Genomic DNA, 26338 nt, shown 5'->3' on the forward strand with positions numbered 1-26338 from the left:
TTAGCTAGTAACAGTTCTTGTTGGAAAAGTACCTAAAAGACATCAATCACTGGATGATGTGAAAGCTAAATAAAAGTTTAAAATGTGTTAGTTTTCATACAAATCCTGATTCTAGTGACAAAAGTGGTTGAGGGTTTATTTTTATTTATTATATGATAATCTGTTCTGACTTTTCAGAACACTTTATGAGCCAGTGTCACCTGACTCAGTATTTTGACTCCTGCTAAATTGTCCCTGTCTCAAACACTGGGACACAACTTGTCCTTCACTGAGTGTTCACACTGTTTGTACAAATAAAGTTTCATTGTATTGGGTGACGTACTTCGTACCGAATGCGCGCATGCGTCGCCGTGCTCCACACGTGAAGCAGACAGCATGGCGGATAAATCAGACGTTGTGTTAGACCGGGCACAGGTAAAATGCCTCTCTTTATAAACGATTAGTTGGTTAATATAAGTTTACCGGATAATTATTAGTATTGACTCAACAACAGCTACGAACTAGTTAGCAGTAGCTACCATATTTGACTCCTGAGTGGCTTAAGTTAGCTGCAGAGCTAATTCATAGTAGCCCCAGCAACAAGTCTGAATCTGGTGGAAATCAAAATTTGTCGGTGAGTTTGTGTTGTCGTTTATAACTCTGTAGCTAATGTCTCTGTCAGGTGAAAAAGGCCGTACAAGCGCTGCAGGCTTTCCTGAAAACCAAGTCCACTTCTGAGTCCCTGTTCCTGGACGAGACTCAGCAGATCAGCCTGCTCTTCACACTCTGGAAGATCCCAAAAGAGGCGCAGACAATTCGCATGTGAGTCCCACAGCACGGAACATGCGGCCGCTACTGTTTCGATTATTTTCTCAAATCTGAAACGACTAATTTGGTGTTTGATTGTTCTTCAGTCCCTTGCCCCATGGACAGCGGCCTGACACAGATGAGGTTTGCCTTTTCACCAGAGATGAGCCCAACATGACCTCAGAGCAGACCCAGAGGTTTTATAAGAAGCTGCTGGATGAAAGGGGTGTCAAAAACATATCTGAGGTACCTACCAGTCAGAGTCCTTCTGAAATGCATAAACAGATAAGGACATTGTACGCTACAAATGTACAGGGAAGTATAATAGTTTAAACACACGCTGTTAATAGTAAAGTTAGTTTACTAGACTAGACATAGTCCCAAGGTCTAAAACAAGAAGTCCTAAATCTTGTAAACCACTAGTGTTTCACAAGCCAAATAAAGACATACTAATAATCCTTCTGGCAGATCATCCCCTACAAGCTCCTGAGGACGGAGTACAAACCATATGAAGCCAAGCGTCGCCTCCTGGGGAACTTTGATATGTTTCTCTCTGATGACCGCATCCGGCGCCTGCTGCCAACCCACCTAGGAAAACATTTCTACCAGAGAAAAAAGTAAGAACTTTAATATGATACCACAAGGTGACATAAATTGCTTCGTGACTTAACCCGTCATTAATTGACCTGCTCAATGCTCTCAACCCTTCTGTGTTTTCTGTTCATCGTGTTTTTCTGTTTCCACATTTCTTCACCAGAGAGCCGCTGACTGTGAACCTCCAGAGCAAACATCTGGCCATGGACATCCACAGGGTCATCCAGGGCACCAGCTTGAAGGTTACTAATAAGGGCTGCTGCTGGTGAGATTTCCCCTGTTGCTCTTTGTGTTCCTAACATGCTGAATCAGCTACAATCTCTTGCATGTACATATCTTTAAATACACAGTATGCTGTCTTGCTGTAGGATCAGTAGCACCTCACAACAACCCTGTCGATTGTGTTCAGTATTTGATATGGGTGACGCTGGTGCCATAGAAAGTCAAAGTAAATCCAGATGGTGCTCCTCTTTGTGGAAGCTGTCTCTACAACTTTGATACACAACATGTAATGTCAAGTTCATGCCAGATATGAAAACATCTGCATGTCTACTTGTGCGTGTGTGTGTACTAATCAAGTATGTTTACCAAAGCTGTCTTCGAACTTTACACCCTAAACCCTGCATTGTCCTGTGCTGTGCTCCTCTATTGCAGCATGGCTCGTGTCGGCCACTCTGGTATGACCGCAGATGAGGTGACAGAAAACATTGAGGCTGCTGTTCAAACGGTGGTGGCTAAATTACGTATGGTGAGTCTATCACGACAGAAACATGTGGTTTTAATTTATTACGGCTTATCAGTCATGGACTGAAATCATTAAGTGAATCTCCCAGCACAACCTTCCTTATTTTAGTTTGGCTCTAGAAATGTTGAACCTGCCCTGGTTTGTTTGTTTGTTTGTTTGTTTGTTTTTCTCATATACAGCCACTAGTTGAAACTGTACAACGGTAGTTGAAATAATAACTGCAGCATTACCTTGGCTGTTAGCTGTTACTATTACTTATTAATTATTCTGTTACTGTTCTTTTCAGAAAGGACCAGTGATGAAGCTCATCCATATAAAAAGTCAAACGTCAGTGGCCCTGCCCATCTACACCTCAGACCTGAGCCAACTCAGCGTGAGGGAGGAGACAGATGAGCGTGCTCAGACCCCCAAGGAAGAGGTGAGAACAAGCTTGTCCTCAAATGTCTCTTGTGTTTATGCCCCATTTATTGAATGAATGAATGAACCAGCTTGTTTGATGTGTGGATTTCAGGGAGCTGCAGCCAAAAAGCAGTCAAAGAAAAAACTGACAAAGGAGAAGACTCAAACGGATACTACCACAGTGGATAAACAAGAGAAGAAAGAAAAGAAAAAGAAAGCAGAGGAGGAGGAAGAAGAAGAGGAGGAAGAAATCCCACAGCTGGTTCCCATAGAAACACCACGAAAAAAACCTAAACTGCAGGTCAGTGCCGCTCGAGTTTAAAAACTTAAACTACTGTTGATTGTTTTAAGGGAGAATGTGTAGGAAGGTCTGTGTTTCAGATAAAAATAGTGCAAACATTATTTTTTCCTCCTCTTTCTCGTAGAAGCCTTTAAAAAAGAAGCCACTGGAGAAGGCGCCTAAACCCGCAGCAGCCAAGAAAGGAACAAGAGCTCAGGGCAAACTGGCACAGAAGACTGACTCCAAAGTAAAAAGAAAAGTGCCTAAAGTGAAATGAGTCTGAGTCTTTGGACATTCAACATGGACATTAGTACACAATACACAGGACCAGGTTGTTCACAAGAATAGTCGATACATATTCTGTTTTATTTGTATGTTTTTTTTGTTTGTATGAAACAGATTATAAACTTTATCTAAAAAATGTCTTTGGTTATGTTGTGTTCTCTAAAGTAGTGAATATCATTAGTAAAATATCATTTTCACATCACAGAAATATTACACTTGTTGTGTAAGTCATTTCTCAAAGAGCATTTGATCATTTCTACCATTCAGATGTAATGATTTTCTCCATCATTAAGAGTGCCTCCTGTTAGTTGACATCTATTCCACAAATTGGCTCGTTTCAGTTTGTCAAACAAAAATTTCAAATATGCAAACATTTGACCATTTTAGACACGTAATGAACTTTTGTCATTGTAAATTACAGATGAAATAATTCATAATAATACAGAATAATATTTGCCTGACCTCTCTTTGAATCACTGCGTTAACATTAGCCTGGACGATACACAACGCTCATAACTCATTATCCACCTTTTGTCATTATTAGCCTTGAGAAGTGTTTGCTCACGATGGATGCAGCCATCAGATCCGTGCATGTGTGGCCTGCCAGCTGTATCAGATGACATGCTCATTGTTAGTGGGATTATATTTAGGGTTGTACAGCTGCTGCCTGCTACTTGAATGAAATAATGCTATGCGGAACAATTACGTCCTTTATATAAGATGCTGTGTGCCTGAAGCCTCTGCCCCGAAACAAACCTTATATCTGCAAGCTGATGTTTAAAATCACTACGAATTTCCTACATTTGTATTTGAAAGTATGTTGGTATTTGAGAGTATAATGTAACAAGATGATCATTAAAAGGACAGTCAGCCAGTAGTGATGATGCTGCTGTCAACAGGTGGGCCGGGTCTGTCTGTTCATCCAAGCCCTCCCTCTGTTGTGTGGGTGTGGAGGGCCATCTGGAATTACAGTGTGTTCACGGGTTACTGGGCACGAGAATAAGAAATGCATCATGCAGACACTCTCTAGTTGGTCTTATAGAGGTTACAGCTCCTTTGTGTGACTGATGAGAGGTGGATGCACCTGCAGCTCAGTTCAACAGGGACCAGGTGAGTGTGCAGGACGTCCTGAGAGAGAAATAAAGAAGGTGTTTGTGTTACTTGTGTTAACCGGTGGCAGAGGAGACAGACGAGCGTCGTTCTGCGTAGCAACCATGGAACTAATTTCATTTCCAGATAACTTTGGGAGTCAAACCCTATGTCCAGACCCTCGTTCAGACACTGCAGATGCCCCAGGCTGGGCCTACCTTCACAAGCCCATCATAGTGATAGTGATGGGATCTTTGATGTCTGCTGCAGGCGGACTCCTCTTTCTGCTCCACTCTTCAGGGGTGACCGAGGCTTCCCACTCTGTAGCCTCGGCCTGCCTGTCCATTGGGCTCATGTTTGTTGTGATGGGGCTGGTGTGGATCCCCGTGCTGAAAGAGAAGCAGAGGCGGAAGCTGTACATTCAACCTGGAGATGAATAGGAGATGGAGATGACTCTGTAATGTGATTTTCAGCGATGATGCAACCGTTTCCCTTGAAACACTCAGTGGATTCACAAAGCTGGTGTGGTTCCTGCTGATAACTGCTTGCACACACTGCACTTTGACCAGTGTCACAGCAGATAGTTTACTGTGTTTCTGTCAGTGAGGATTACACTTAAGCTGCGTGTACCTGTCGCTTCGGACTCGTTTCCACATCTGGACTGCAGAAGCCACACAGGTTCTGGTTTTGGAGGATCTCCACTGCCACCATGTCAACATCTGTACAGATAGACCCAGTCACGGAGAGGAGGTATGGAGGAGTTGGCCGCTGCAAGTGCTCCTTCTGGTTTGCAGTGGCCCACGACATACTCGGCGTGTTCATCATGATGGTGGGGGTGTTTGGAGGCCTGGTTATCCACGATTTGTTTATCTATGCTGGGGCCATTGTCATCTTCCTCAGCCTGATCTGGTGGGTGTTCTGGTACACAGGGAACATTGACGTGCCACCAGAGGAGCTGGAGGACGACGTGGGCATGACTAAAATGAAGAAACGTGGACTCAGCCAGGTTGTGAGACGCGTGTCCAACCGGCTCTCCAGCGGGATCAGGAACTCTTTTAGAAGGAACGGGAGGTCCGTCAGAGAGGACAACAACGGCCCTGCAAACACTGGGACAGACCTGTCTCTGTCCACCATCTATGACAACACCATCGCCTCATCATCCAAAGAACTTGTGAGAGAGACACTGTCAATATGAACTAATCGGCCAGAGACTGCAATGACACCGAGAGACACCGAACTTGGATCTTTGCATTTGTTTCCTTTGTCATTTATTCCATTGGAATGGATTCTGCATTTGCTCTGCTAAACATGAACGAGTAATGATTAAACAAAGCTGAATTCTTGTCCAGATAAGAGCTGATAAGAGATCAACTTTGAACACTACAGCAAAGCGTTGTTTGGAAGATCACAGCTTTGTCATGTGTAACGTGACCACCAGTCATGTTCGGTTGAGTCACAGACTCACGTAGGGTAGAGATGTAGTGACTGTAAATAGAAGAATGACAGACATCTGAATCTTATTAGGATGATCTGTAACTAGGTCATTTATAGCTGCTTTATGTGTGTGTGTGTGTGTGTGTGTGTGAGTGTGTGTGAACCAACAGCATCTAGAAAGAGAAGCCATAACTATTTATTTGATGTAAAAATGTACATTTCAACATTTACTCTATTTCTTTCCAGTCGCTAGATTCCAGCTCAAGTCTCACACATGAGAATATTTGATCTTAATGGGCTCGATTATTAGATGTGATGTCGTTAATAATGGTGGAAGATGAAATTTTAGTCCAAATAAATCTGTAAAAACAGTCACACTAATTAATATTCAAGGGAAATAAGCATGAGAAACATTTTAATAAAGGCGTTCAAGTATCTGCTAAAAACATTCAGTTGAATTCATGTTTTTAAATAACGATATGTCTTCTTCTTCTTCTCCATCTCAGTTTATAAAAGATTCATTTGCACAGGAACCAAATATGTTGAAGAGACAGATTTGGAGGCTCAGATTAAGGCAGGCCTTGTTTGCACCTCAAGACTTGTCGTTTAGTCCTAAATGCCCTGGTGAGAAAATAAAAAATTGATCTCACAATCTGTGAGTAGCTGAAGTACCAGCCACGTTATCAGCTTTGAAGGTAGGCACAGTAGTGTTTTGAGGCAAAGCGCAGCTGTAGGTTATGGCCACATAAATTTAGTTTTTACATTTGCAGGTATTCATAACACCTACTGTCTGCTTTTCAAGTGCTCCCCCACATTGTCTCTCCATCCCTGTTGAGCTGTTGCTCCCTCCCACACCCAGACTGTGTCCTCTGTGTAGTCTGCACAGCAACAACGCACCTCCAAGGTCAGGTTCAATAGAAGAAAGGTGCAGGTTAATTCTTGCACGGAGTGTGTGCAGTAAAGAAAATCCTCACAGCACAGCCAAAACCAAGGCCACCAGTCAAACGTGAGTGGATTGAAGAGGAGAAAGCACAAAGTAAAAGTACAGTAAAAATACTGGCTTTAAGTGAGTATTCATGCAGTAAATAGAGTAAATATATATTTTGCACACCTTCTAGATTGCTCATAAAAGCACAATAAACAAAAAGCACAAAAAACAAGCAAAAATAAAAGTAACAATGAACAATGAAAGTCATATTTTGCTTTTTTCCCTTCTAGTCACATGCATATAATTAGAAAATAAAGGCTGCCTCACATTAAATGACAGACAGATTCCTAATGCAATTAAAGAGAAGCTTCTTTTAAAGAGATTATGAAACGTGGGGGAAGTTTTAGGACTGTTAAATACAACTCCCATCTTTCCATCCTCAGTAACAGAGCCAGCTGTCGAGCCTCGTTGTCTCCCAGCACGTGTCTTCAGGAAGACTACGACTCCCAGCGGCGCCTGCGGGTCATGTGACAGCTGTGTGTTGTGTCATGTGACCTTGTCAGCGCACAGTCAGGGCTTCGTTTCCCTTTTTCGCGGTGTCACAGGCTCCAAACTGAAAACGTTTCATTTCTCTTTACACAGGGGATTTCGTGGCTCTTAAGTCACATCCCGACCTGTGCTCAGTGCACTTTATTTGCGGATTTGGCTTTGCACAACTCTTACATGTCAGCGTGCAGTGGAGCCACAGTCCCAGCGGCTCCCCGGCAGGCCTCTCTGCTCACCGAGTGAGCATCAGTCCTCACGCCGCTTTAGGTGGGGCCAGCTCGGCCACGGAGGGCAGCATGGTCCCGGTCCATCGCTGACCCTCTGCTTCTTGTAGCTAGAAGCGACTGAAGGGGATGAATCATACCGGCGGTGGTGTTTCATAGCTTGGATGTCAGTGCTGCCTGTCACAATGAACGGTGAGTTGTGTTGTGTTGTGTTGTGTTGTGTTGTGTTGCTGTTTGTTTGTCATTCACCGATCCAAGAGGAAATCCAATAAGTTGTTCACAGATCCTGTGTTCAGAGAATAAGTTCGCTGTTTCTGCAGATTTCTTCAACGCTGAAGACCCAGCAGCTATTAACAGCATGCGAATCAATAGATGCTCAGCTGTTCCTTCAGTAAGAATGAAAACCTTTAGCTATTCAAGCACTGTGTGAGGCTTTAAGCTGGTAGATCTGGTGCAGGGCATGATCAGGTAGTGAGGTCCACAGTGACAATCAGAACTTTATTATTATTATGGGAATGAAAGAAAGAAACTGTGTACGAACTGCACATCTCCTGGTTTGTTTATATTTATAATACAACATATTCTTCCTCTCCCTTTGGACATGAATATTTCATAGAGCAACATGCAATTACTGGGAAAAATGAGTTTGTATTGCTATTATATGTTGTATTACTTACCTTTGCAGGCACGCAGCAGAGTGATACCAAAAGACAGCACCTCCTGGAGAGGCTGCTGGACGCTGTCAAACAGGTAAATTGTCTGTTGTCTGTTCTTTATATGTGATGGTCCGGAAATCTGCGTTGAATCAGACGTGAATTACTGCTGTAAATTATAACTTAACAAGAGAGAGAGAAAGACAGATTTCCATCATTTTAGATAGAGATTGTTTAGATGAGAAATCAGTTCATCACTTGTAGTTCCTTTATTTACTTGTCACCAAAACACCCCAGAGGAAGTAAAACCCCTCTGGGGTGTGTTAGTTCTGAGTTGATCTTCTGTTGAATTAACTGCGTTAACACACCGGGTGCAAAAGAAAGACTCAGAAAAAACATTAGCAATTACGGCTTCATGGCGCTTCAGAGGGAAAGTGAAAGTAGGAGCAGCATATTCAGTATCACAGTCCGTTTGGATTTGAGTGCAGTTTGAAGGACTGAAAACTAGAACTGATATCAGTGCTGCGTATCAGAGGTGTTTGTAACCTCAGAGACATAAACGCAAGGTTTTAGTGAGCAACGTCCTTCATGCTTCCCTGCAACATCAATTAATCATTTATGCGGCATTCTGCAAGCAGCCATTATGAGCAATAAGCAGCAAGGAGATGTACTTTGTGCAGGTGACGACACTCAACGGAGTGGGAATTTGAGGCAGACAGATACATATGTTTTTGAAACTGAGATCAGCTTCCTGTTGTGTCATTGCAGTTCCCTTTTAACTGGAATCAGGATTCAATTTTAGGCACAATTAAAGTGATACCAAGTGTGTGATGTACAGTTTACCACTAGTGTAGCTGATGAGAAGAAGTCTGTTCTAGCAGGTGAGGCCCTTGAACTGTTAAAAATGTGCTGGAGTCCAGTTTGAGCTTATTATCATTCCCTTCATATCTTTCCAGTGCCAAATCCGCTTCGGAGGAAGGAAAGAGATCGCCACAGACTCAGACAGCAGGTAAGCTGCTCGTTATCCAGAAATTCTCCTGTTATTTCTGTTATTTCTGAGGAGCTTTGTTTTATGGTTGTTGTTGGAGTGTGTGCACATCCTACCTGGAACCTCTTCTCTACAGCAATCCGGAAATGTGCTCGGTCGAGGATCAGTTTCCTCACAACAAAGCTATCTTAACTGGCAATAGGGAAGTGTTTGAGTTTAGGGAAATTCAAAAACAAAGAAAAAGTATGAAAAATGATCTACCGGCTTTGTGTAATCAGAGCATAGGAATGTAATAGAGAAAATATTCCATCAGAACTTCATATCCTGATATCATATTCACTTTGAAACATCAGCTTTCGAGCATTAATTACCATTCAGCACTGAAGTAGTTCTGCCTTAAATCGAACAGAAGGTGATAATGGCTCTCTGTGTGTCAGTTGAAGTCACTGTATAGTACAGGATGCGCTCGTAGTGTGCTTAGTAACATGAATATAGTGAAAGGAAGAATAGTTCAGTCTGGTTTTATCTCATTGGTGATGACATCCACCTTGATTCCTTTGGTACACAAACTGGTACTTCTGGTAGAGGATGTCCTATCTTTATAGTAACCTGTCTTTGTCTCTGCAGGGTGATCTGTCTTTGTGCCCAGTTTGAAGCGGTGCTGCAGCACGGCCTGAGGAAAACCAGGGGTTTGGCCCTCACCGCTGCTGCTCTCAAACAAGCTGCGGGCTTCAGCAGCAAGACCGAAGCAGGTACAATCATTAACTGGCTGTTCGCTGTCTGAGGAGGCACTGTCTTTTAATCTCAGGTCTAAAGTTGAAAACTTCAGTCTTAAAAATTAGCCTGCAACGGAGACCAGGGGAAGCTGTGACCTTGCCACATGGTTCTCTGGCTTGTTATTTTGGAAGTCATGGAGGGTTGAAGGACGTAGATGTGTCAGCGGGAGGCTCGAAGCTGCAGGATATACCACACGCACGCGCACGCAACCCGACTGCGAGACCAGATGGTTCGATTGCACGTACAGTTCAAAGCTCCTCCAGTTTGTCACTCTCTCTAACGTGCTCGCCCTGACTGTCTGAGAAACCTCTGCCTCTCTGCTTCAGCACACCTGCCGACACGCCGCACTCCTAAAAGAAAAATTACACGAGATGTGCTGAATCTCACTCTCGTTAGACATACACAGCTTGTGGCACGGTGCAATTCTAGGAAATCCAATAACCGTTTGTATGAAAACACAGAAGACGTCCGAGATGTTTTTCATTTGCTGTAATGATGCAGCCGTTGGGTTGAGTTGCTTCATTATATAGTAACTAATATGTAGCTCTAATATTTTCAAATACAGGGAGTGTATACAGTACACTAAGGAATAGGACGTCTAGTATCTCACAGCCATGTAACCATTAGCATATCTGCCGTTTCCCAGTATTTCACAGTCAATTAGGAGAAAGGACTGTGGCTGAGCTCATGGATTCGGAGCTCCCTAATGAAGCCAGACATAGCAGTCATCCTTCCACTGCATTGTTCTGAGGTCATATGCTAATAGTATGCAAAAAAGTAACATTATACTCATTCCTGTTAATTGCTGCTACTCGGAAAACCTCACATAGAAGCAGATCCACATATAATCTTTAATCTTTTCCCTGTGTGAGTTCTGAGGTCAGTGCAGGATATGGAGTGGCAACACGCAGGACGTCCTGATGGAGAGGTGGTGTTGTGCGCTCACACTCCTTTGTCTTTTTATCTCCTCCAGAGCTGACTTTCTGGTTTTATGTGAAGGATCATCTGAACCGCCACGAGCTTCAGCGCTTCTACTCATTAGGCCACATCTCCTCGGAGCTCGGGAGGGGTCGTGCGTGGCTGCGCTGCGCCCTGAACGAGCACTCGCTGGAGCGCTACCTGCACACACTGCTGGCTGACCGCCCACGTCTGGGGTCAGTGTGTGTGTGTGTGTGTGTGTGTGTGTGTGTGTGTGTGTGTGTGCGCGCGTGCGCGTGTGTGCGTGTGCGTGTGCGTGTGCGTGTGTGTGTGTGTGCGTGTGCATGTGCGTGTGTGTGTGTGTGTGTGTGTGTGTGTGTTTTCCTCTTTATGCCTTGATTATGGATGTAACTTCACCTCCTTCACCTTTACTTTCTAGCATTTACTATGAAGACTGGGCTTTTATTCTTGACGAAGAGAGGGCGAGTATGCTCCCCACCATGGCTGCAGGTGATTTTGTGTTTTAACTTCAGATAATGTGGTGTTAGAGGAGTTTGAAATGTCACTCAAAGTGTAAACCTGGTATAATATATATAATATATAATATTACCGCAGTCATAGCATCATATAATGGTAATTTGACATGCCAAAACGTGTTCAGTTAACATAACAGTGTGCAGTTAATGTGTTAACATGTTAGCATTTACCATTTAAATATGCTGACAGTAGCAGTAAGCTTAAAAAAGTGCAGCTAAAATTAAATTAAGCCTGATAATCTACAAATATACTACAAAAGGTGAAATACAATAGTGCCACTGCTGTTGAGCCTTTAAAAACAGTTATTACTCTTTATTTACCTAAAATTGTGCCCTGTTATTTGTGCACTGTTAAATATTCTGAAACAGTAAAGGCTGTGGTTCCTTGCCAAGCACTATACAGATGTTCAGAAGCTTCATTTAACAGGCTCGATCTGTAGTGAATTATATTCTGTCTCTCCCTCCTGCACTCAGGTCTGAACTCCATATTGTTCGCCATCAACATTGACAACAGTGACCTGAATGGTGCTGTGACGCGAGGAGGCGGCTCGTCGGTGTCCCACCTCCTCAAGGAGTCCACGCAGGGCATCGGCAGCCTGTGGAAGGAGTCGACTCAGGGCGTCACTAGCTTGCTGCGGGAGATCGGCACTGCCACGGCCGTGGTGCCCGGCTTCACCCCCAGAGTGGATGGAGCCTCCGATCCGCTACCTGTGCTTCCACGCAGCACCTCCGCTGGTAGGGAAAAGGAGGTTTTATTTTGCTGCAACAGATGGTGGTGCTCAAAGTGTTCATTTTTGCTAATACAGTTTTCTTCAACATATGTAGTAGTATGTTTTTTATAGCAGCGACAATCACTTATACAAAGTGAACATCTTATTCTGTTACTCTGTAAGGTGTTCCTGTTTATTAGTCCAACACTTACAAGTGAGATATATGTCGTGCTCCTCTGGCTCTAACATGAAATGAATCTGACATGCTGTATTTTATGATTGCAGCACACTGTTGTTTACTCTGGGAAAATGTGTTTAGTTCACAAAGTCATCCCGGAACCAGCACAAGCACCAAAACAACATACGGTTCTGTTTGAGCATGCATAATAACTGTGCTCGAACAAATCTAGCGGATGCAACACAAGGCTTCTGCAGCACAGAGCCTGTGCAGTGATGAAATCCCCCGTGTTATGAATAAATGTCCAGAACGTTGGTTTTCCTTGTTTGACCTCAAATGAAGACAGCTTCTGCACAGCAAGCCTTTTTGGCTCTAAAAAGCAAATAAACACAGACTGTCAGTTATACAGGAACTTTTAGGAGTCTAATTGAAATAAATGTAAGTAGCTGATGTCACCATTACTAAACTTTGAATAAACATTTCCAGTTAGCCAGTCTAGACAGAGTTTCACCTAATTGAATGTTAAGATTGAGCTTTTTATCACGTTTTCCTGTCCAGACTCAGGACTGAAGAAAGAGCGCCGAAGGAAAAAGAAGATCACCAATATCATTTCCTTTGATGATGATCTGAACGGTGGGGCGGAGGATGAGGAGGAAGGAGAGGAAGACTCCCATAAGGGCACAATGAGGAAGAGTGATACTGCTCCTGCTCAGAGCAGTGTGGAAGAAGGGATAGACCCTTTGGAGCCGGCCTTCTCCCATTCACCAGCCCAAAACGGCTTGGTTGAGCCGGAAGTAATGAGCTGGGTGGGGTCCCCCCATCCCTCACGTACAGCTCCTATAACCTCACCTTCTCTGCCTGACAGTAAGAACATAGACAATGAAGAGGAGGAAGAAGAGGAGGAGGTGTATAAACCCAGAGCACAAAGCCAGGAGGAGGAGAGGACCAGCTCTGATCAGTAAGTGAGATGACTTCAGCTAAATGTTTGGTTATAAAGAGAAATATCCCACAGATTTAAAACATTTTGGCAGGAAAATGAACTCCCTTTGGGGGTTGTTCATAACATGCTGTGAAATTAAAAACAAGATCATAAACAATTACAGTAATTAAAATGTGCCCATATTTTTTGGCTTCACCCTGTTTTATTAGTTGCCTCACGGGCTCCTGCAGGTTATTTGTTAGAGACAGTTTCACTGGGTGTACACTACAGAGTGTGTTTGGGAGGTTTGAATCCAAATTGTTTTGCTGTAGGGTGGTGGTGGGAAGTCTGTCAAGTGTGTCCACGTGGAGTCCTCTACAGGTGATGACTGACCACAGAAGCTCAGACATCCTCATTCCTTTAAACACTGAAGACCCTCAACCAGGTGCGAACACCAACACGAGAGCCACAGACTTAATTCTAAATTCCCGCAAGGAACATATTAAGAACACTTGCTGCTGACTGCTGCTAGTCACGGCTTCGACGCAGGGATTGTTTACCGTTAGATGAAACGTAGGGACTTTCTGTGTTACTCTGCACCTTCACTTTCACTTTTAATTTTGTTTCAGTGAGCTCTGTGGAGGACTCGGCTGCATTTCCTGCTCAGTGTGAGTCAGCAGGGCCGGTTGGAAACTGTGGAAGCAGCAGATCGGAGCTAACATTCAAGTGAGCCACTGTCTCGGGAGGGAATGATATGTTTTAATAGGAAACCTGTGCGGTGCTTTCAGCTTTGGCCACAGGATAATCAGCATGGTTTTCAGCCTTGGATTTAAGAAAAATATGAAATAACTAAATAAATACAATCATGAATCCACGTGTGTTGCAGTATGGAGTCCAGTCCTCCAATGCAGTGTGCTCCTCTCTCCAATGTGCTGCCAACATCTGGTCTCCCAGAGTCCATGACAGTGGGTGAGTGTTTTCCTATTCCCCCATCTGTCTGTCTCCTACTGTTTCTCACTCTCTCTTGCTCCTCCTGTTTGTGTTGCCCTGAAACCTGTTCTGTGGAATTAATCGCCATGAGTTTTGTCACATGTTGAACCAGCATCACGACAACAGATTAGTGTCTTCTCACAGGTCTTTCGCTCATAGAAATGAAATCACTCTAACTGCAGAAGCCAGTGCGGACGTTTGTTTTTCACGAATCACATCCGTGGAGAAATGTTCAGAGAGAAACTGGACTGTCACGGTCTAAAACACTCATTACAATCGCTGCAACTCCTCAGAGATGCACTTTCAGATTAGATTGTTTTCCGAGAAAACTTGGAGTAACTGGAGAGACAACAGTCTGCCCACACTCCCCCACAAACTAGTGCTGACAATAAATGACATCAGCCTTACAAATGATTCACATTAGACATGGCAGGACTGCATACATTGCTGAGTCGTCACATACTCTTGAGGTTTTATTTGAAGACAATTTCATCTCAGACTACGTTTCTAAGAAGTTTGTGACCTTAATGAATCCTTTGCACCTCCTGACGTGTCTTTGTCTGGAAATTTTACAACAGCTGTTGTCTGCAGCAAATTAAATCAAGCTCGCTGATTAGTGTTTTCCAAACTGTGTTGTTTTTTCTCTGCAGTTTAAAATGATGTAATTGCTGTGAGTGAAGTTCCCAACAAAGAGACTGTTCAGTTTACGTTGTGATAGCAAAGGATCCACCAGGTGGCACTGTTGGTCCAGTGTCCGCACACATCCTTGTGATCCCATACATGCTTATATACTCCTCTCAAAAGGTTTTTGCTTGTGAGAAAGTGAGATTGTGTGAATGCCTGTAATTTACATCAGCTATGAGATTTCAGATATAGATAAAAAAAAATGTGATTCTAAAAACTACTCAATGAGCATTTTGTGTGTATGTGTGTGTGGCTGGTGTTCTGATGAGTGCCCCGGGGCTAATCAGATGCTGTATGTTTTCTTGGGTTCTGTGAGTGTGTGTCTGTAAGGGTGAAAGAGACAGAGATCGACGGTAGGAAAAGTGAGTGCAGCCGCCTGTAGACATCAGGCCTGAGCTGTCATTTGTTGTCCGATCTATTAGCCCTCAGTCAGAGGAGGCCGTGGGGTCCCAGAGAGAGCTGGTGATCTAAAAATTGCTGGTGTAGAAGCAGAGACAGTAGTCTACATGGCACAGATCTCCATGAGACGATGTAAAACAGCAGATATCAGACATGAATCCGATTTTTGTTGGTTTTGGCGTCGGCTTCTTTGGAATCCAGACTCTCCGACATCCAGTAGTCACAATCAGAGAAATCCATTGCGACAGATGCAGAGATACCAATTTCTATGCCTGTTGTCAACTCGATATATGAGAACGCAACTGATCCAAAACCGATTTAGCATTTTGAGTAAGAGACCATGACTTTTTTGTCGACTGGAAAAATCTTGCTCTCTTGCTCTTGCTATCGGTGATGCTATAGCTTTTGCTCCCTCCGCCTACTCACATAACCCAAAGCAACAAGTACAGCTGTATTCTCCAGGAGTTGTGCAAAGTTGGTCATGGAAAACGTAGGAAACAACTGAGGAAGCAGATAAGACAGGTCGAGGGAAAATGACTTGGAGAGAAATTCTTGGAATGTACTTTTGTTACAAATTGATGATAAAAGATAAGAACTCAGTGTAGATTTATCCTATTGAGCAAGTAAGACACGTTTGGAATTGGCCTTATTTGCAACATCAAGACTATTTCTATGCTTATCACTATTTCTTGGTGATACGCTCCACTTATATGTTATTAAAAGCAGGGGTTAAAGAGACACCTCGCCACTCTCCCATATGGACGAGAGAGTACTTGTAAGGGAAAGTAATAGTCTGTGAAATTGTTGTGTAATATCTTCTTTGGCTCTGGATGGACATGTCACATGTCATCAAGATTATTTTGTTCTCACTTTGGGCTTGAGACCTTTATAGAAGAAAACCTGTGCTTTAAAGTGAAGGTGAGTAGTTTCAAAGTATTGGCCAGTCAGGAGGAACTGAAAGTGGATATAGTGTTTTTTTTTGTCATTTGTTTATAAGGTGGGGAAAACGAGCAGATCATTAGCTCCATATGCAGATGTAAGTTAGATGTATTTCATTCCAGTGTGTGCACGCTTAGTGCTAAAGTGTTAAGCTTTTTGGGGATTAAGGCTTTGTAAAACATGCACAGATCAATAAAAGCATGCAGGATTTTTTATGTGTGTGGGAAGAAACTGAGTGGAAAAGTCGAGTGTTGGTAGAAGACAGAAACAGAAGTTTGTAGCACAAGCTCTCTCCCTCAGTGATTTCAATTTGGCTCTGATGGCACGTGAGGCCAAGCAGCTCATTGGTGACTGTAGAGTCTATAATGCACCTGGATTACATGGCATGTTGTTAGAACAACTGAGCAAAAGCGTGAAGGTTCCGGTGGAGATGCAAACAAACACACACACACACACACATACACGTGCTGTATTTTGATGCCCCCCCTCCGTCAGGACGGAGGTTCGTCTGGCTCTACTGAAGTCCCTAATGGCTTGGCTGTGGCACCTGCTGTGAAAGCGTGGTCAGACTAAAGGTCACATTTATTTCTGGCCTGCTGATGTGCAGAATGGAACTGAGGAGATAATAGACTTACTCTTATCTCCTCTGATGTGCTCTTCATCACACTCTGGCTCTTTCTCCTCCTTTTCCCTCAACCAAGCACTTAGCTTGGGGCTGGAGGAGACCTACTTGTATCTGGGGTTACATCGACACCCTACATTAGTTATGAGAAGAGACTTGTGGTCTCTGTGTGTGTGTGTGTGTGTGTGAGTGTGTAAGAATAGTGGAATGTAATGTGCAGCATAGATTAACTCCTTGTCTCGTGGCTGTTATTTTTGGAAACTGTGTCAGCCTAGTTAGGGTCCTGATACCTTTACATGCACCTACACGCACAGCTAAGGAGGTAACTCACCTTAATATGAGGATGGACATTAGCATCAGCAGCCGTTTGCAGACTTTGGCTGTAGTAGACGCTGTTTAACTGACTGACCCTATAAGGCTCAAAAATGGATGGAGAAATATAGGCTGAACTTTTTGGTATCTGCTGTTTTGTAGTATCTGTAGCAGAAAATGATGACTGCTCAGCCAACCGACCAAAACCCAAAGATAGTCAATGTGTAAACATGAAAAAAAGAAAGGAAAACAGACAATTCACACATTTGAGAAGCTCAAACCAAATATTTGGCGTGTTCCCTTTAAACTGGCAGTTTGTTTCAGTGCTAATTAGAAGTGATCCAAATTAAGATCTCTGATAACACACCTTGAAAGGAAAATAAACACTGTGTGGACTCTCTCTGGACTACTCTGCTGCTCTACTCGTTAGTAGTTTTCATCTCAACCTTCCACAGTGTAATCTTCTTGGTGTGGAAACTGAGTTATCGTTATGTAATTGTATGTTGAGATATAAAAATAATCATCATGTGTCGGATATGCTACTTTCACACGGTGATTTTTTTCAAACTACTGTACATCTTCTCCTCCCTCATTGACAGATTCAGAATATATATAAATATGCAAACATTTTCATGATAAAGCGTAGCTACTGAACACGTTTGTCAAGACCCTAAGATACTGTACTTAAACTCCTCCACTTGAGACAGGATCTCTCCTCCAACCAGGCGCCAACAGGACAACATCATCTGCAAAAAGCAGGGATGAATTCCTGACTCGCCCGGGCCCAGGTCCGGCCCGGGCCCGGCCCTCGGTAAAATCATTAAAATGAAATTGGTTCAACTTTTCTTTTACCAGCTACTGTAACTGTTTTAAAAATCCATCAGTTGAAACGGACAGCGAAAAGAGAAGAGTGGTTTCTCATGCTGACAGTAATAACCGTGATGATTATGACCCTGATGACACTGGATTTCAGCTGTATGGAGGGTTGGGACTGAGCATGAAGGAGGATTCAACTCGAGATTCCCATGATCAATTTAGCAGCATAGAACTGATGAAATTACTACAGTGAGTTATAAAAACGCTAATGCCCTATATGCAAATGGCAGTCAGATATTCAGCCGACTATAATTTAGGAGTAATTGTGTTATTTAGTTGACATTTAGTGTGTGTGTGCTCTCCTGCCTGACACATTAATGTGCAGCTGAAATATGTAGTAATGGCCAAGTTGAGTTCTTCTTATAGTTCCTGAAAATATTGTTAAATACAAATGATAGCCAGCGTTTTCCTCGTTGTTTATTTCATATTACTTTCTTCTGTGTTTCAGGAGCTACCGTTAAAGTACTAGTGCTATGATTTAGCAATAAAACTGTTTTCCATGAGCGAGACATTAGTCTGTATAATTCCCATTAGTGGAAAAACATGAAACCTGCATGCTGCTTAGGGAGAGAACAAAAATGCAGCATTAATCCAATGAGTGCGGAGTGAAAGTGGGAGTTTATGCATATTGTTTTGTGTAGCGTCTGTGTGTATTTCACATGTTCACCCTGCTGTCTCTCCTCTGCAGTGGAGCTGCGTCAGGCAATTGTAGCCATGATGAACAGAAAGGATGAGCTGGAGGAGCAAAACACGTACGTTGGGATATATTCTCCTTATCTGCTGCCCACAAACCCTCAAATTCTCACACACACACAAACACACACACTCATATTCACACTCACACACAGTAGAAGAAGATATCGAATGACCTTTCCGTATAAATTGTGTCAGCTTGTTTTCTGTTTATCCTCAGACAAGAAGCTTTTTTTTGTGCTGACTTGAGGCAGGAAACAGTTTTGTTGTGTTTGTTTTAGCAATAATCCACCAGAGACTGTGATTTAAATTGATGGAAGCGTTGCTAAAATGGCAAAATATAGGGATTAAATTAACAGCGATGTAGTCACAGTTGTATGTTGATTAAGTGTTCTCTATCAGAGCACAATGCGATTCAGCCAGTCACTTATTACAGCAATTAAAAAAGCTTAACTGTGTTTATCTAGTCTACTTTTTTATGAAAAAAACATAACAACCACAATGTCACGATTTTGTATGTCTAAATGGGGGAAAATGTGCTCTGTATCTAGGGCAGAAAGCTGTGTTATTGTCAGTACAAGCATGGAACATGTGATCTGCTTCATGCGGTTGGCAGGTCTCTTCGCAGTCTGCTGGATGGGGAGATGGAGCACTCTGCAGGCCTCAGACAGGAAACTGATCTGCTGAAGAAGAAGCTGGCAGAGCTGGAGGAGAGACACACGGCCAAGGTCCAGGCACTGGCCAGGTAACACACAGACTGAAGGGCTAGAGAACCTAATATCGTCTTAAATATTTATTTATAAAACTTTGTGTTACTGCCTTGTCCTTGGCCACGGTACTTTTGCAAAAGAGTGTTCTATGTTAATGTTCCCTTTTTGTTGTGAGGACACAGGTTATTTGAACATTGTTGCCTCCATCTCCAGCTGAAATGGAGAGTACCGGTGATGCTGGTGGTAGGAATTATTCCAAAGCATAGTGCAGCAAAGCATTTTAGAAAAGCCAGAAATTAACTTTATGATGGTTGTGTCCCTGGTATTGACCATCCAACTATCAACACTCTGCAGATAAATTATGACTATTTTGTGCTGTTACTTTTTTTTGCACAACCCGCAGGAGACATTTTGATTCAGACATTAAATTTCGTTACACCTCCACCTATCAGTCATTAAAAAGATGACGAGCCAGAACTTTAGTTTTCCTTCATCATTTTGTCAGCCAGTATGTGTCTCCAAATTTAATTTAAAAAGACTCAGTCAGCACCCAGCAACTGTAAACATTGTGTAAAGCTATAGTAGCTCAGAGGATGTTCATGTCTGTGATTAAAGCTGCATTGTTGCTGCTGATTGTGCTGTGCTGTGCCTCATACTTACTGTAGCTGCATGACTGTTTTACATATAATCACAGTAATTACCACAACACCATGTAATGGCAAGATCTTTACCCAGACAGGAAAAGGAACTATATTTGTGCAACTATGTTGTTCTGTCAGAACAACATAGTGAACTTTTTTTCCTTTTGTACTCATTGCCAAGTTTTCCTTTCCCTTCCCTAAATCACACATATAACACTAAGTGACCACCTACAGTTTCCCTGAAAGTGAATTGCGTCACCTCGGCATCTACAATTGATTGCCTGTGTGCCAGAAGTCTTCAGTCGAACCCTGAGCCCTTTAAATAGAGGATTAGTCATCCCTCAGCAGTGTAAACAGAAAGGCCAAGCAAGTCTGTGTTCAGATAGTTGCCTCCTACAGTAAGTCAAGCCACCAACTAGAATTGATTGAGTGACTCAAAGTTAAATGTGGAGGGACTGCTAAAGCTGATGGGGTTGTAGTTTGGAGACAACAGTGCAGCAGCTGCTAGAGCTTTTCATTATGTGATGATTTTCACATGGAACAGTGATGGCAAAAGAGGAAGGGAAAAGGACTGTGCAAGGAATAAAAGATGGCCTCCTAATTGCCTCACTCTCTCTGACATACAGTGTGTGTGTGTGTCTTTTTTAATTTATTTAACCAAACACGCACGTATACAGATTCAGACATACTAAGTCTATTCTATAGTACACCACTAAGTCTCAAGTGCCGCTTTTCCTTCTCAGCCAAATCGGTCTCGATCAATAGCAGCTATAAATACCACTGAAGGAGCAGCTAGCCACTGAATGAGGGCTGGAAGCTGTCAGCATCATTCAGTGAAAGTGACTGCTGGCAACTGTTGCTATGTATCCCACAATTCTTTGTAAATCTCTTGCACTCAAGATGAACTGGGAGTCAGAAAGCCTGAAGTAAAATGGGGCCATAGAACAGTTTTAACACTGACCGACAACTAACTGAACTACTTTTGTGCTATTAAAGTGGCCATATTGTACTTTTTGTGTTCTGAACAGAGGAGCTGTTGCACAAAGAGACATTATAACATGTATTGTAACTTTTTAAACTTGAAAACCATATAATCTTCATCCACCAATGAAGCCTCAGAATAAAATATAACCTCTAAGCACAGCGTGGCCACTTTAACTGAGATCTTATTAGAGACAGATTGTTTCATTTGCACCAACTTTGACAGAAATCACTTTGCTGTTAGCAGAAATTTTCAGGTTGAGTGTTTATCTTCAGCACCAGATGGCCCCCCTGTGTGTGGAAGGCACTGCAGTCATTTGCTTATTTTAGTGCTTCTTCTAGTAATACTACTTTTATAGTAGAACAGCACCCAAACCCAAGGAAATGGCGTGCGTGTGTCTTGAGCCTGGCTGTATATGTGGGCGGCAGAGGATGAGCGAGCCTCCATAGATAGATTTCGGCTGACGTAGACTTGGCAGAGGGGGGTGGGCTAAAACAAGCTGCTGCTCATTTAGTGAGTTACTCACACACCAAACTCAGATATATAGTACAGCAGGACCCTTACTCACACATCCATCCAAATATAACATGAAAATGTAAAACCTTTTGACACATAGCAGCCCACATCTTCACTCCCAAGATCCCCGCAGACTGTAGAAATTCTTGTGCATGTGTAACAATCCTCATATATTTTCATATGCGCACACTTTAAAATAGATTCACAGGAACGTCATAAAACTCTTGGTGCCTAAAAACATCAAGATCTGTTTTTAAGTGGTAAATGTGCAATATCCTCAATCATTGTAATTGCATCCCTTTTAATGAGCATTTCACAGCTATCACAATAACTTTGACGGAACACAGTAATATCAGTAATGTGAGAGAGAATTTGGGGCATCGCTGTTGGTGTTCTGACATAATTACACACGGGAACATTTTGAGTAACTTGTCACTTTTGAATACTGATATTACCTTTATTATTAAACCATAAGAATAACAGTGGTACTCATACAAGGCTAATGCATTTCCCATAGAAGACTATGTACACTGTATGTTGCTTTTCTCCAAATGACTATATTTAATACTTTGTACTAATAATCGAGGACCTCAACAACAAGCCTATACAACTTACAAAAAAATCCACTACTTTACCTTAACCTACCACAAACAGATTTGATTACACAGAAATGCTTCACATTTCAAAGGTACTTTATTGATTTTTGGTGAACTCATATCACTACTTTGCATCTTATAGAAGGGCCCAAAATGCATGTGTTTAAACTTGAAGTTGCACATTCATCACAATGAATTCCCTTTGGTGAAAATTTGAACATTTTATGAAAACCAGATCCCACATATCTGCTCTCACATGTTGTATTAATCCCACAGTGCCTTTTTATTAGTAACTGTCGGCGCTAATCATAGCGGGCACTGGTATAACAAAGAGCTGTTGCCAGAAAAATAACCAGAATGGCCTTAGTGTGCATGTCTAACCCCCACACTCATTCCCTTAAGGATGAGAGTTGAGAGACACACATACACACACAAAATCTGTCCCCAGAACTATTTCTTGTCCCCCTTTTTTAGACGTCAGTTGGCAGAGCAGAAAGCAGGCCTCTCGCAGCAGGAACACGGGAAGGCCGCCAGTCGAGTGGGCTCAGGCCAGGAAGTGGTACCTCGTCACTGGGAGTGGGGGTGGTTGGACAGGCGGACACATATTCTCTCTCTCTCTCTCTCTCTCTCTCTCTCACACACACACACACACACACGCGGACACACACACACACACACACACACACACACACACACACAAAATGGGAGCAGATGCCTTTTTCTTAGCTGGCAAAGCTGTCATCTTTTTTTTTTTTCTCCATGCAGTCTGGTATGGCTGATTTAAGAAGTGGCAGTTTGCATAGTTTACTTGTTGGGAGTTTTTAGACTTGTTGTTTTCTTTCTCAGGGAAGTCAGTTATGTCACTCTGGGGTGGGGGGCTTTTCCCCTCAACACTGAACTTCAGTGTTGAGGGCAAAGCATCGTACCCCGTGGCCTAGTTGGGCCAGGATGTAGCTACAGCATGTACTGTATGTACATACGCTTATATCTGTGTGTGTGTTTTTTTTATGCAGCTTTGGGCATTGTGTCTTCGGAAGTGTGACATAAGTGTTTATACTTGAAGTGAATTTTTTTCCAAAGGCTCAAAAGTAAATTGTACTCAGGAGTATTACCCAGCAACTGAGCTGCCTGTCTCTGAAGGCATCTTTGTACCTCTCACTTACTACTGCAAAACAAAACCAGGCCGTACCTGAAGAACAGCCAATTTAGCTGTGTTTATTGCACATTAAGACGACTACTGAGCACAGGAATAATAAAGTAAAGGAAAGGGTGCAGGGAGAGAAAAAAATCTCCCCAGGGCTTTGACTCAACTTAAGTAATTACTGTGTGTAGTTTAAGTTTCAGCTCCTCTTGAGATATTTTTTTTTCTTGTAATCCCAGAGAAGATAAGATTCTCCGTCATTTCTCTCTCTTTAAAAGTTACAGTATATCAGTATTTGCTTAATATAAAACACACACACAAATGTTATATTCTTCACTCGGTCTTTCACACAAAATATTTACAATTTCTTTATCTCTCAAATGCACGCCGTTTCCTGCTCTTTCACCATCTCCATTTACACACAAAACAGTATATTTTTTAATCTGGCTCTGAGCAGCACACAGCTTTTATTTCTTTCACTGTTTCTTTTGCACACAAAACAATCACAAACTCTTTTATAAATCCTCTTGTGCACAATCACTCTCTTTCTGACTGGTCTCTCACATGGATGAAGTTGAAATGACTTCAACAGTTTTATTAACCAATGTGGTTAATTGGCTGATCCTCGAGCAGACATTCAGTCTAACAATATTTCTGGGTCAGACTATTGCTCTTAATGAAAAAAGCTGTTTGTGGCCACACATCAGATGGTTTCTGCAGTATATGTGCCAAGCAAGTACTTCACTTTTGACACACCCATTCAATACTTCACTATCCCTCAGGGCAGACGAGACGCAAAGTTTCAGATAAGTTTCAAGCACTTGACATTTTCAGTGATGGAATATTCACTACAAACAAAGCATCCAGCATCTTAATGTCTTAATAACATCAACAGAGAGCCAGATCTGCACTTTCTTTCTACAAGTTTTGAGTTGAGAAAATTGCACATTGTTGTCACTCCCAGGGGGCAGTGTAATTTGGTTTTGTTTGGAATCCATCATTCATGCTCTCTCCTGTGGGTCTGAATGATGTTTGTCTACCAAACTGAATTTGTAATGATGGACTTGCCAGAGGTGCTGAGCAAGTGAACGCAGCCCAGCAATCTAGCAGTGCAACTTTATTGGGTATTTAAGCTAATAGCTAAAAACTATTCAAATATGTGGATGCAGTATAAACACTGTGTATACTGCTGAAGGTGTCCAGAGAAACAAAGCAGAACTCAACAGGGATAGCAATGACCCACCAATCAGCCCAAACATTAAAAGCACCCGGTGGATGATAAACATTGCAGTGTACATTGAAAGTACACACAGATCCAGTAGTTGTTTGCACTTAAAGACAAATCATTCACCTGTGTAAAAGATGAAATGGTGTCACCTCGGTGTCTGTGTAAGGATAAAAAGAACCTAAAATACAAAAGAGCTTAATTAAAGCAGTAATAGGAAAGAGCTCTCCATTTGCTAAAGGAATGTTTTAACCTGATCATCGGGTATCAAAGCCAGGTCACTCGCATTTTGTCAAATGCTGTTATCCACCTGCTTGTATAATAACAGACACAAGATTCATTTGTAATAAAATGAGGTGCTTCTGAATATCTGTGTATCTCCCTGAGCTGCTACACAAAAACACACTTACTTAGTGCAAGTGCCGTGTATTAGCTATAAAGTAATCAGTCTAGGACAGTGTCTGTGCTGCGGGTGGTTCTGATAACGGCGACGGGGACGGCTCCTTCGAGAACTCGTCATGTGGATTCAGGAGGTCTCCCGGCAGGCGTCTCTTTTGTTGGTGGGGAATAAGGGCTGATAAGCAGGGCACCGAAAATCACCCGTAGAGAATGAGGGGCTGGGGGATGGCGGTGGAGCAAGACAAAGGCTGTTAAATTTAACTGCCAAGAGCATAAAGCCACACTCCAATTCTGATTGATTTCCTCCCCAAAGTCGATGATGTTCAACTGGTTACGGTCTGTGAAGAGACTGCCTCTGCTCTTACTTTGTTTCCTGATCACTGTGTCTGCGTCCTCAGCCTCAGTCGAACACACAAACCATCTAGGACTGTATCTAAACTGGGTTGTAACTTTGACCTCATTTACACCTAGAATTAATCTTCTATCCAGATTCTACATCTGAAACATTTCAACATTTACATCACATTTCACCACCAATTAATGCAGAGAAGATCATGTGATTTGTTTTGCAACTGTACATTCAAAGCGGTTTGTAACACCTTTCCCATGTTAAACTTTCTTGTATACACAAATCACATATGAACATTATGCAGGTGATAAAGTTAATTTATGTGTTTGAGAGTTGTCAATACTGCACTTCATTATGACTTCCCAGATGCTGGAGCAGTATTTCTTTTTATTTTATTTCCTTCGATATGAGTCTAGTTTGCTGATTTGATTTCCTAACTTCTGTCTGTGTTCCTGTATCGGTGGAATATGTGATATTTGTGGAGTTTTTACAAACTGTAATTGACTTGAATAATGTTTGACATCCCTACGAGAATTGACTTTCTGTTTGCCTTGATGAAAGTCTGGTGACTTCAATTTTCAATTTGGTCTATGGACACCCATGTTTGATTGCTTAACATCTCATACCAAAGTCATGGACGAGTCTTCCCCAGACAATTGCCACAAAGCTGGAAGAGCACATATAGGGGTCGCTTGGAGATGTTGGCGTGACTGTAGCTGATGTGGTTTCTGTCATGAACTTGCCTCTCTATTGAAGGTGAATAAACCAGTGAGCTTGCTTGATGCCATGTTATGTGCCAACTTGCCACGTTTTTGCTTACACGAATCGCATATAAGAGTTTTTGCAACTCCTGTATGGATAATAGTTTAAAAATGCAAGTCAAAGTATGTGTCATTCCACCTACACAGCTGTTATAGATGATCTGATCCCCAGTGAATCCATGCGTGCTTTTCCACTTGAGATGTCTTCCATTAGTGTAGAAAATCTGATGACAGAGGACAGAGTCAATGTGTTCCTACAACTGACAAGTTGTAGCTTGTTGGACAGAAAATACACCTGTTCTTACTATGTGCAGCAGATGATTGATTCGTCCAAACTCACCTTTTCTGTTGTGGAGTTATAGTATAATTATGTTTTTTCGTGTGCTCTGGTTTTAGGCTGTGTGTATGTGTCTGTCTGTGCAGGGAGAACGAGGTCCTGAAGGTCCAGTTGAAGAAGTATGTGGGGGCGGTACAGATGCTGAAGAGAGAGGGAAGCCAGGGCAATGACGGTAAT

General features: G+C 42.4%; 3 protein-coding genes and 1 non-coding gene across 4 annotated transcripts in view; all 4 read left to right on the forward strand.

The window, feature by feature from the left end:
- The first annotated feature begins 331 nt into the window (after positions 1-331).
- rsl1d1 (ribosomal L1 domain containing 1) lies at positions 332-3461 on the forward strand. Its single transcript, XM_026350593.1, has 9 exons — positions 332-414; positions 662-801; positions 894-1032; positions 1255-1403; positions 1544-1645; positions 2035-2128; positions 2412-2543; positions 2637-2825; positions 2950-3461. The coding sequence occupies exons 1-9, from the start codon at positions 376-378 to the stop codon at positions 3079-3081; spliced, it is 1116 nt and encodes a 371-aa protein (XP_026206378.1). The 5' UTR covers positions 332-375; the 3' UTR covers positions 3082-3461.
- LOC113156947 lies at positions 1757-1885 on the forward strand. Its single transcript, XR_003298380.1, has one exon. It is a non-coding gene; the product is annotated as a small nucleolar RNA SNORA55 (small nucleolar RNA).
- A 1315-nt stretch (positions 3462-4776) lies between the features above and the next one.
- On the forward strand, positions 4777-6033 carry LOC113156503 (transmembrane protein 238-like). Its single transcript, XM_026351682.1, has one exon. It carries the CDS (start codon positions 4888-4890, stop codon positions 5371-5373), a length of 486 nt encoding a protein of 161 aa, XP_026207467.1. The 5' UTR covers positions 4777-4887; the 3' UTR covers positions 5374-6033.
- Positions 6034-7109: 1076 nt separating this feature from the next.
- snx29 (sorting nexin 29) overlaps positions 7110-26338 on the forward strand; it is a 107046-nt gene continuing 87817 nt past the window's right edge. The window contains exons 1-14 of the mRNA XM_026351345.1: positions 7110-7502; positions 7996-8060; positions 8920-8972; positions 9579-9703; positions 10702-10882; positions 11086-11156; positions 11657-11917; positions 12629-13028; positions 13322-13434; positions 13619-13715; positions 13876-13958; positions 18500-18563; positions 19121-19249; positions 26248-26333. Coding sequence (XP_026207130.1) covers positions 7475-7502; positions 7996-8060; positions 8920-8972; positions 9579-9703; positions 10702-10882; positions 11086-11156; positions 11657-11917; positions 12629-13028; positions 13322-13434; positions 13619-13715; positions 13876-13958; positions 18500-18563; positions 19121-19249; positions 26248-26333 — 1756 coding nt within the window. The 5' untranslated portion in view covers positions 7110-7474. The remainder of the gene's footprint in view (positions 7503-7995; positions 8061-8919; positions 8973-9578; positions 9704-10701; positions 10883-11085; positions 11157-11656; positions 11918-12628; positions 13029-13321; positions 13435-13618; positions 13716-13875; positions 13959-18499; positions 18564-19120; positions 19250-26247; positions 26334-26338) is intronic.

This window comes from Anabas testudineus, chromosome 19 (assembly GCF_900324465.2).
Source record: "Anabas testudineus chromosome 19, fAnaTes1.2, whole genome shotgun sequence".
In the NCBI taxonomy this organism is placed as follows: Eukaryota; Metazoa; Chordata; class Actinopteri; order Anabantiformes; family Anabantidae; genus Anabas; species Anabas testudineus.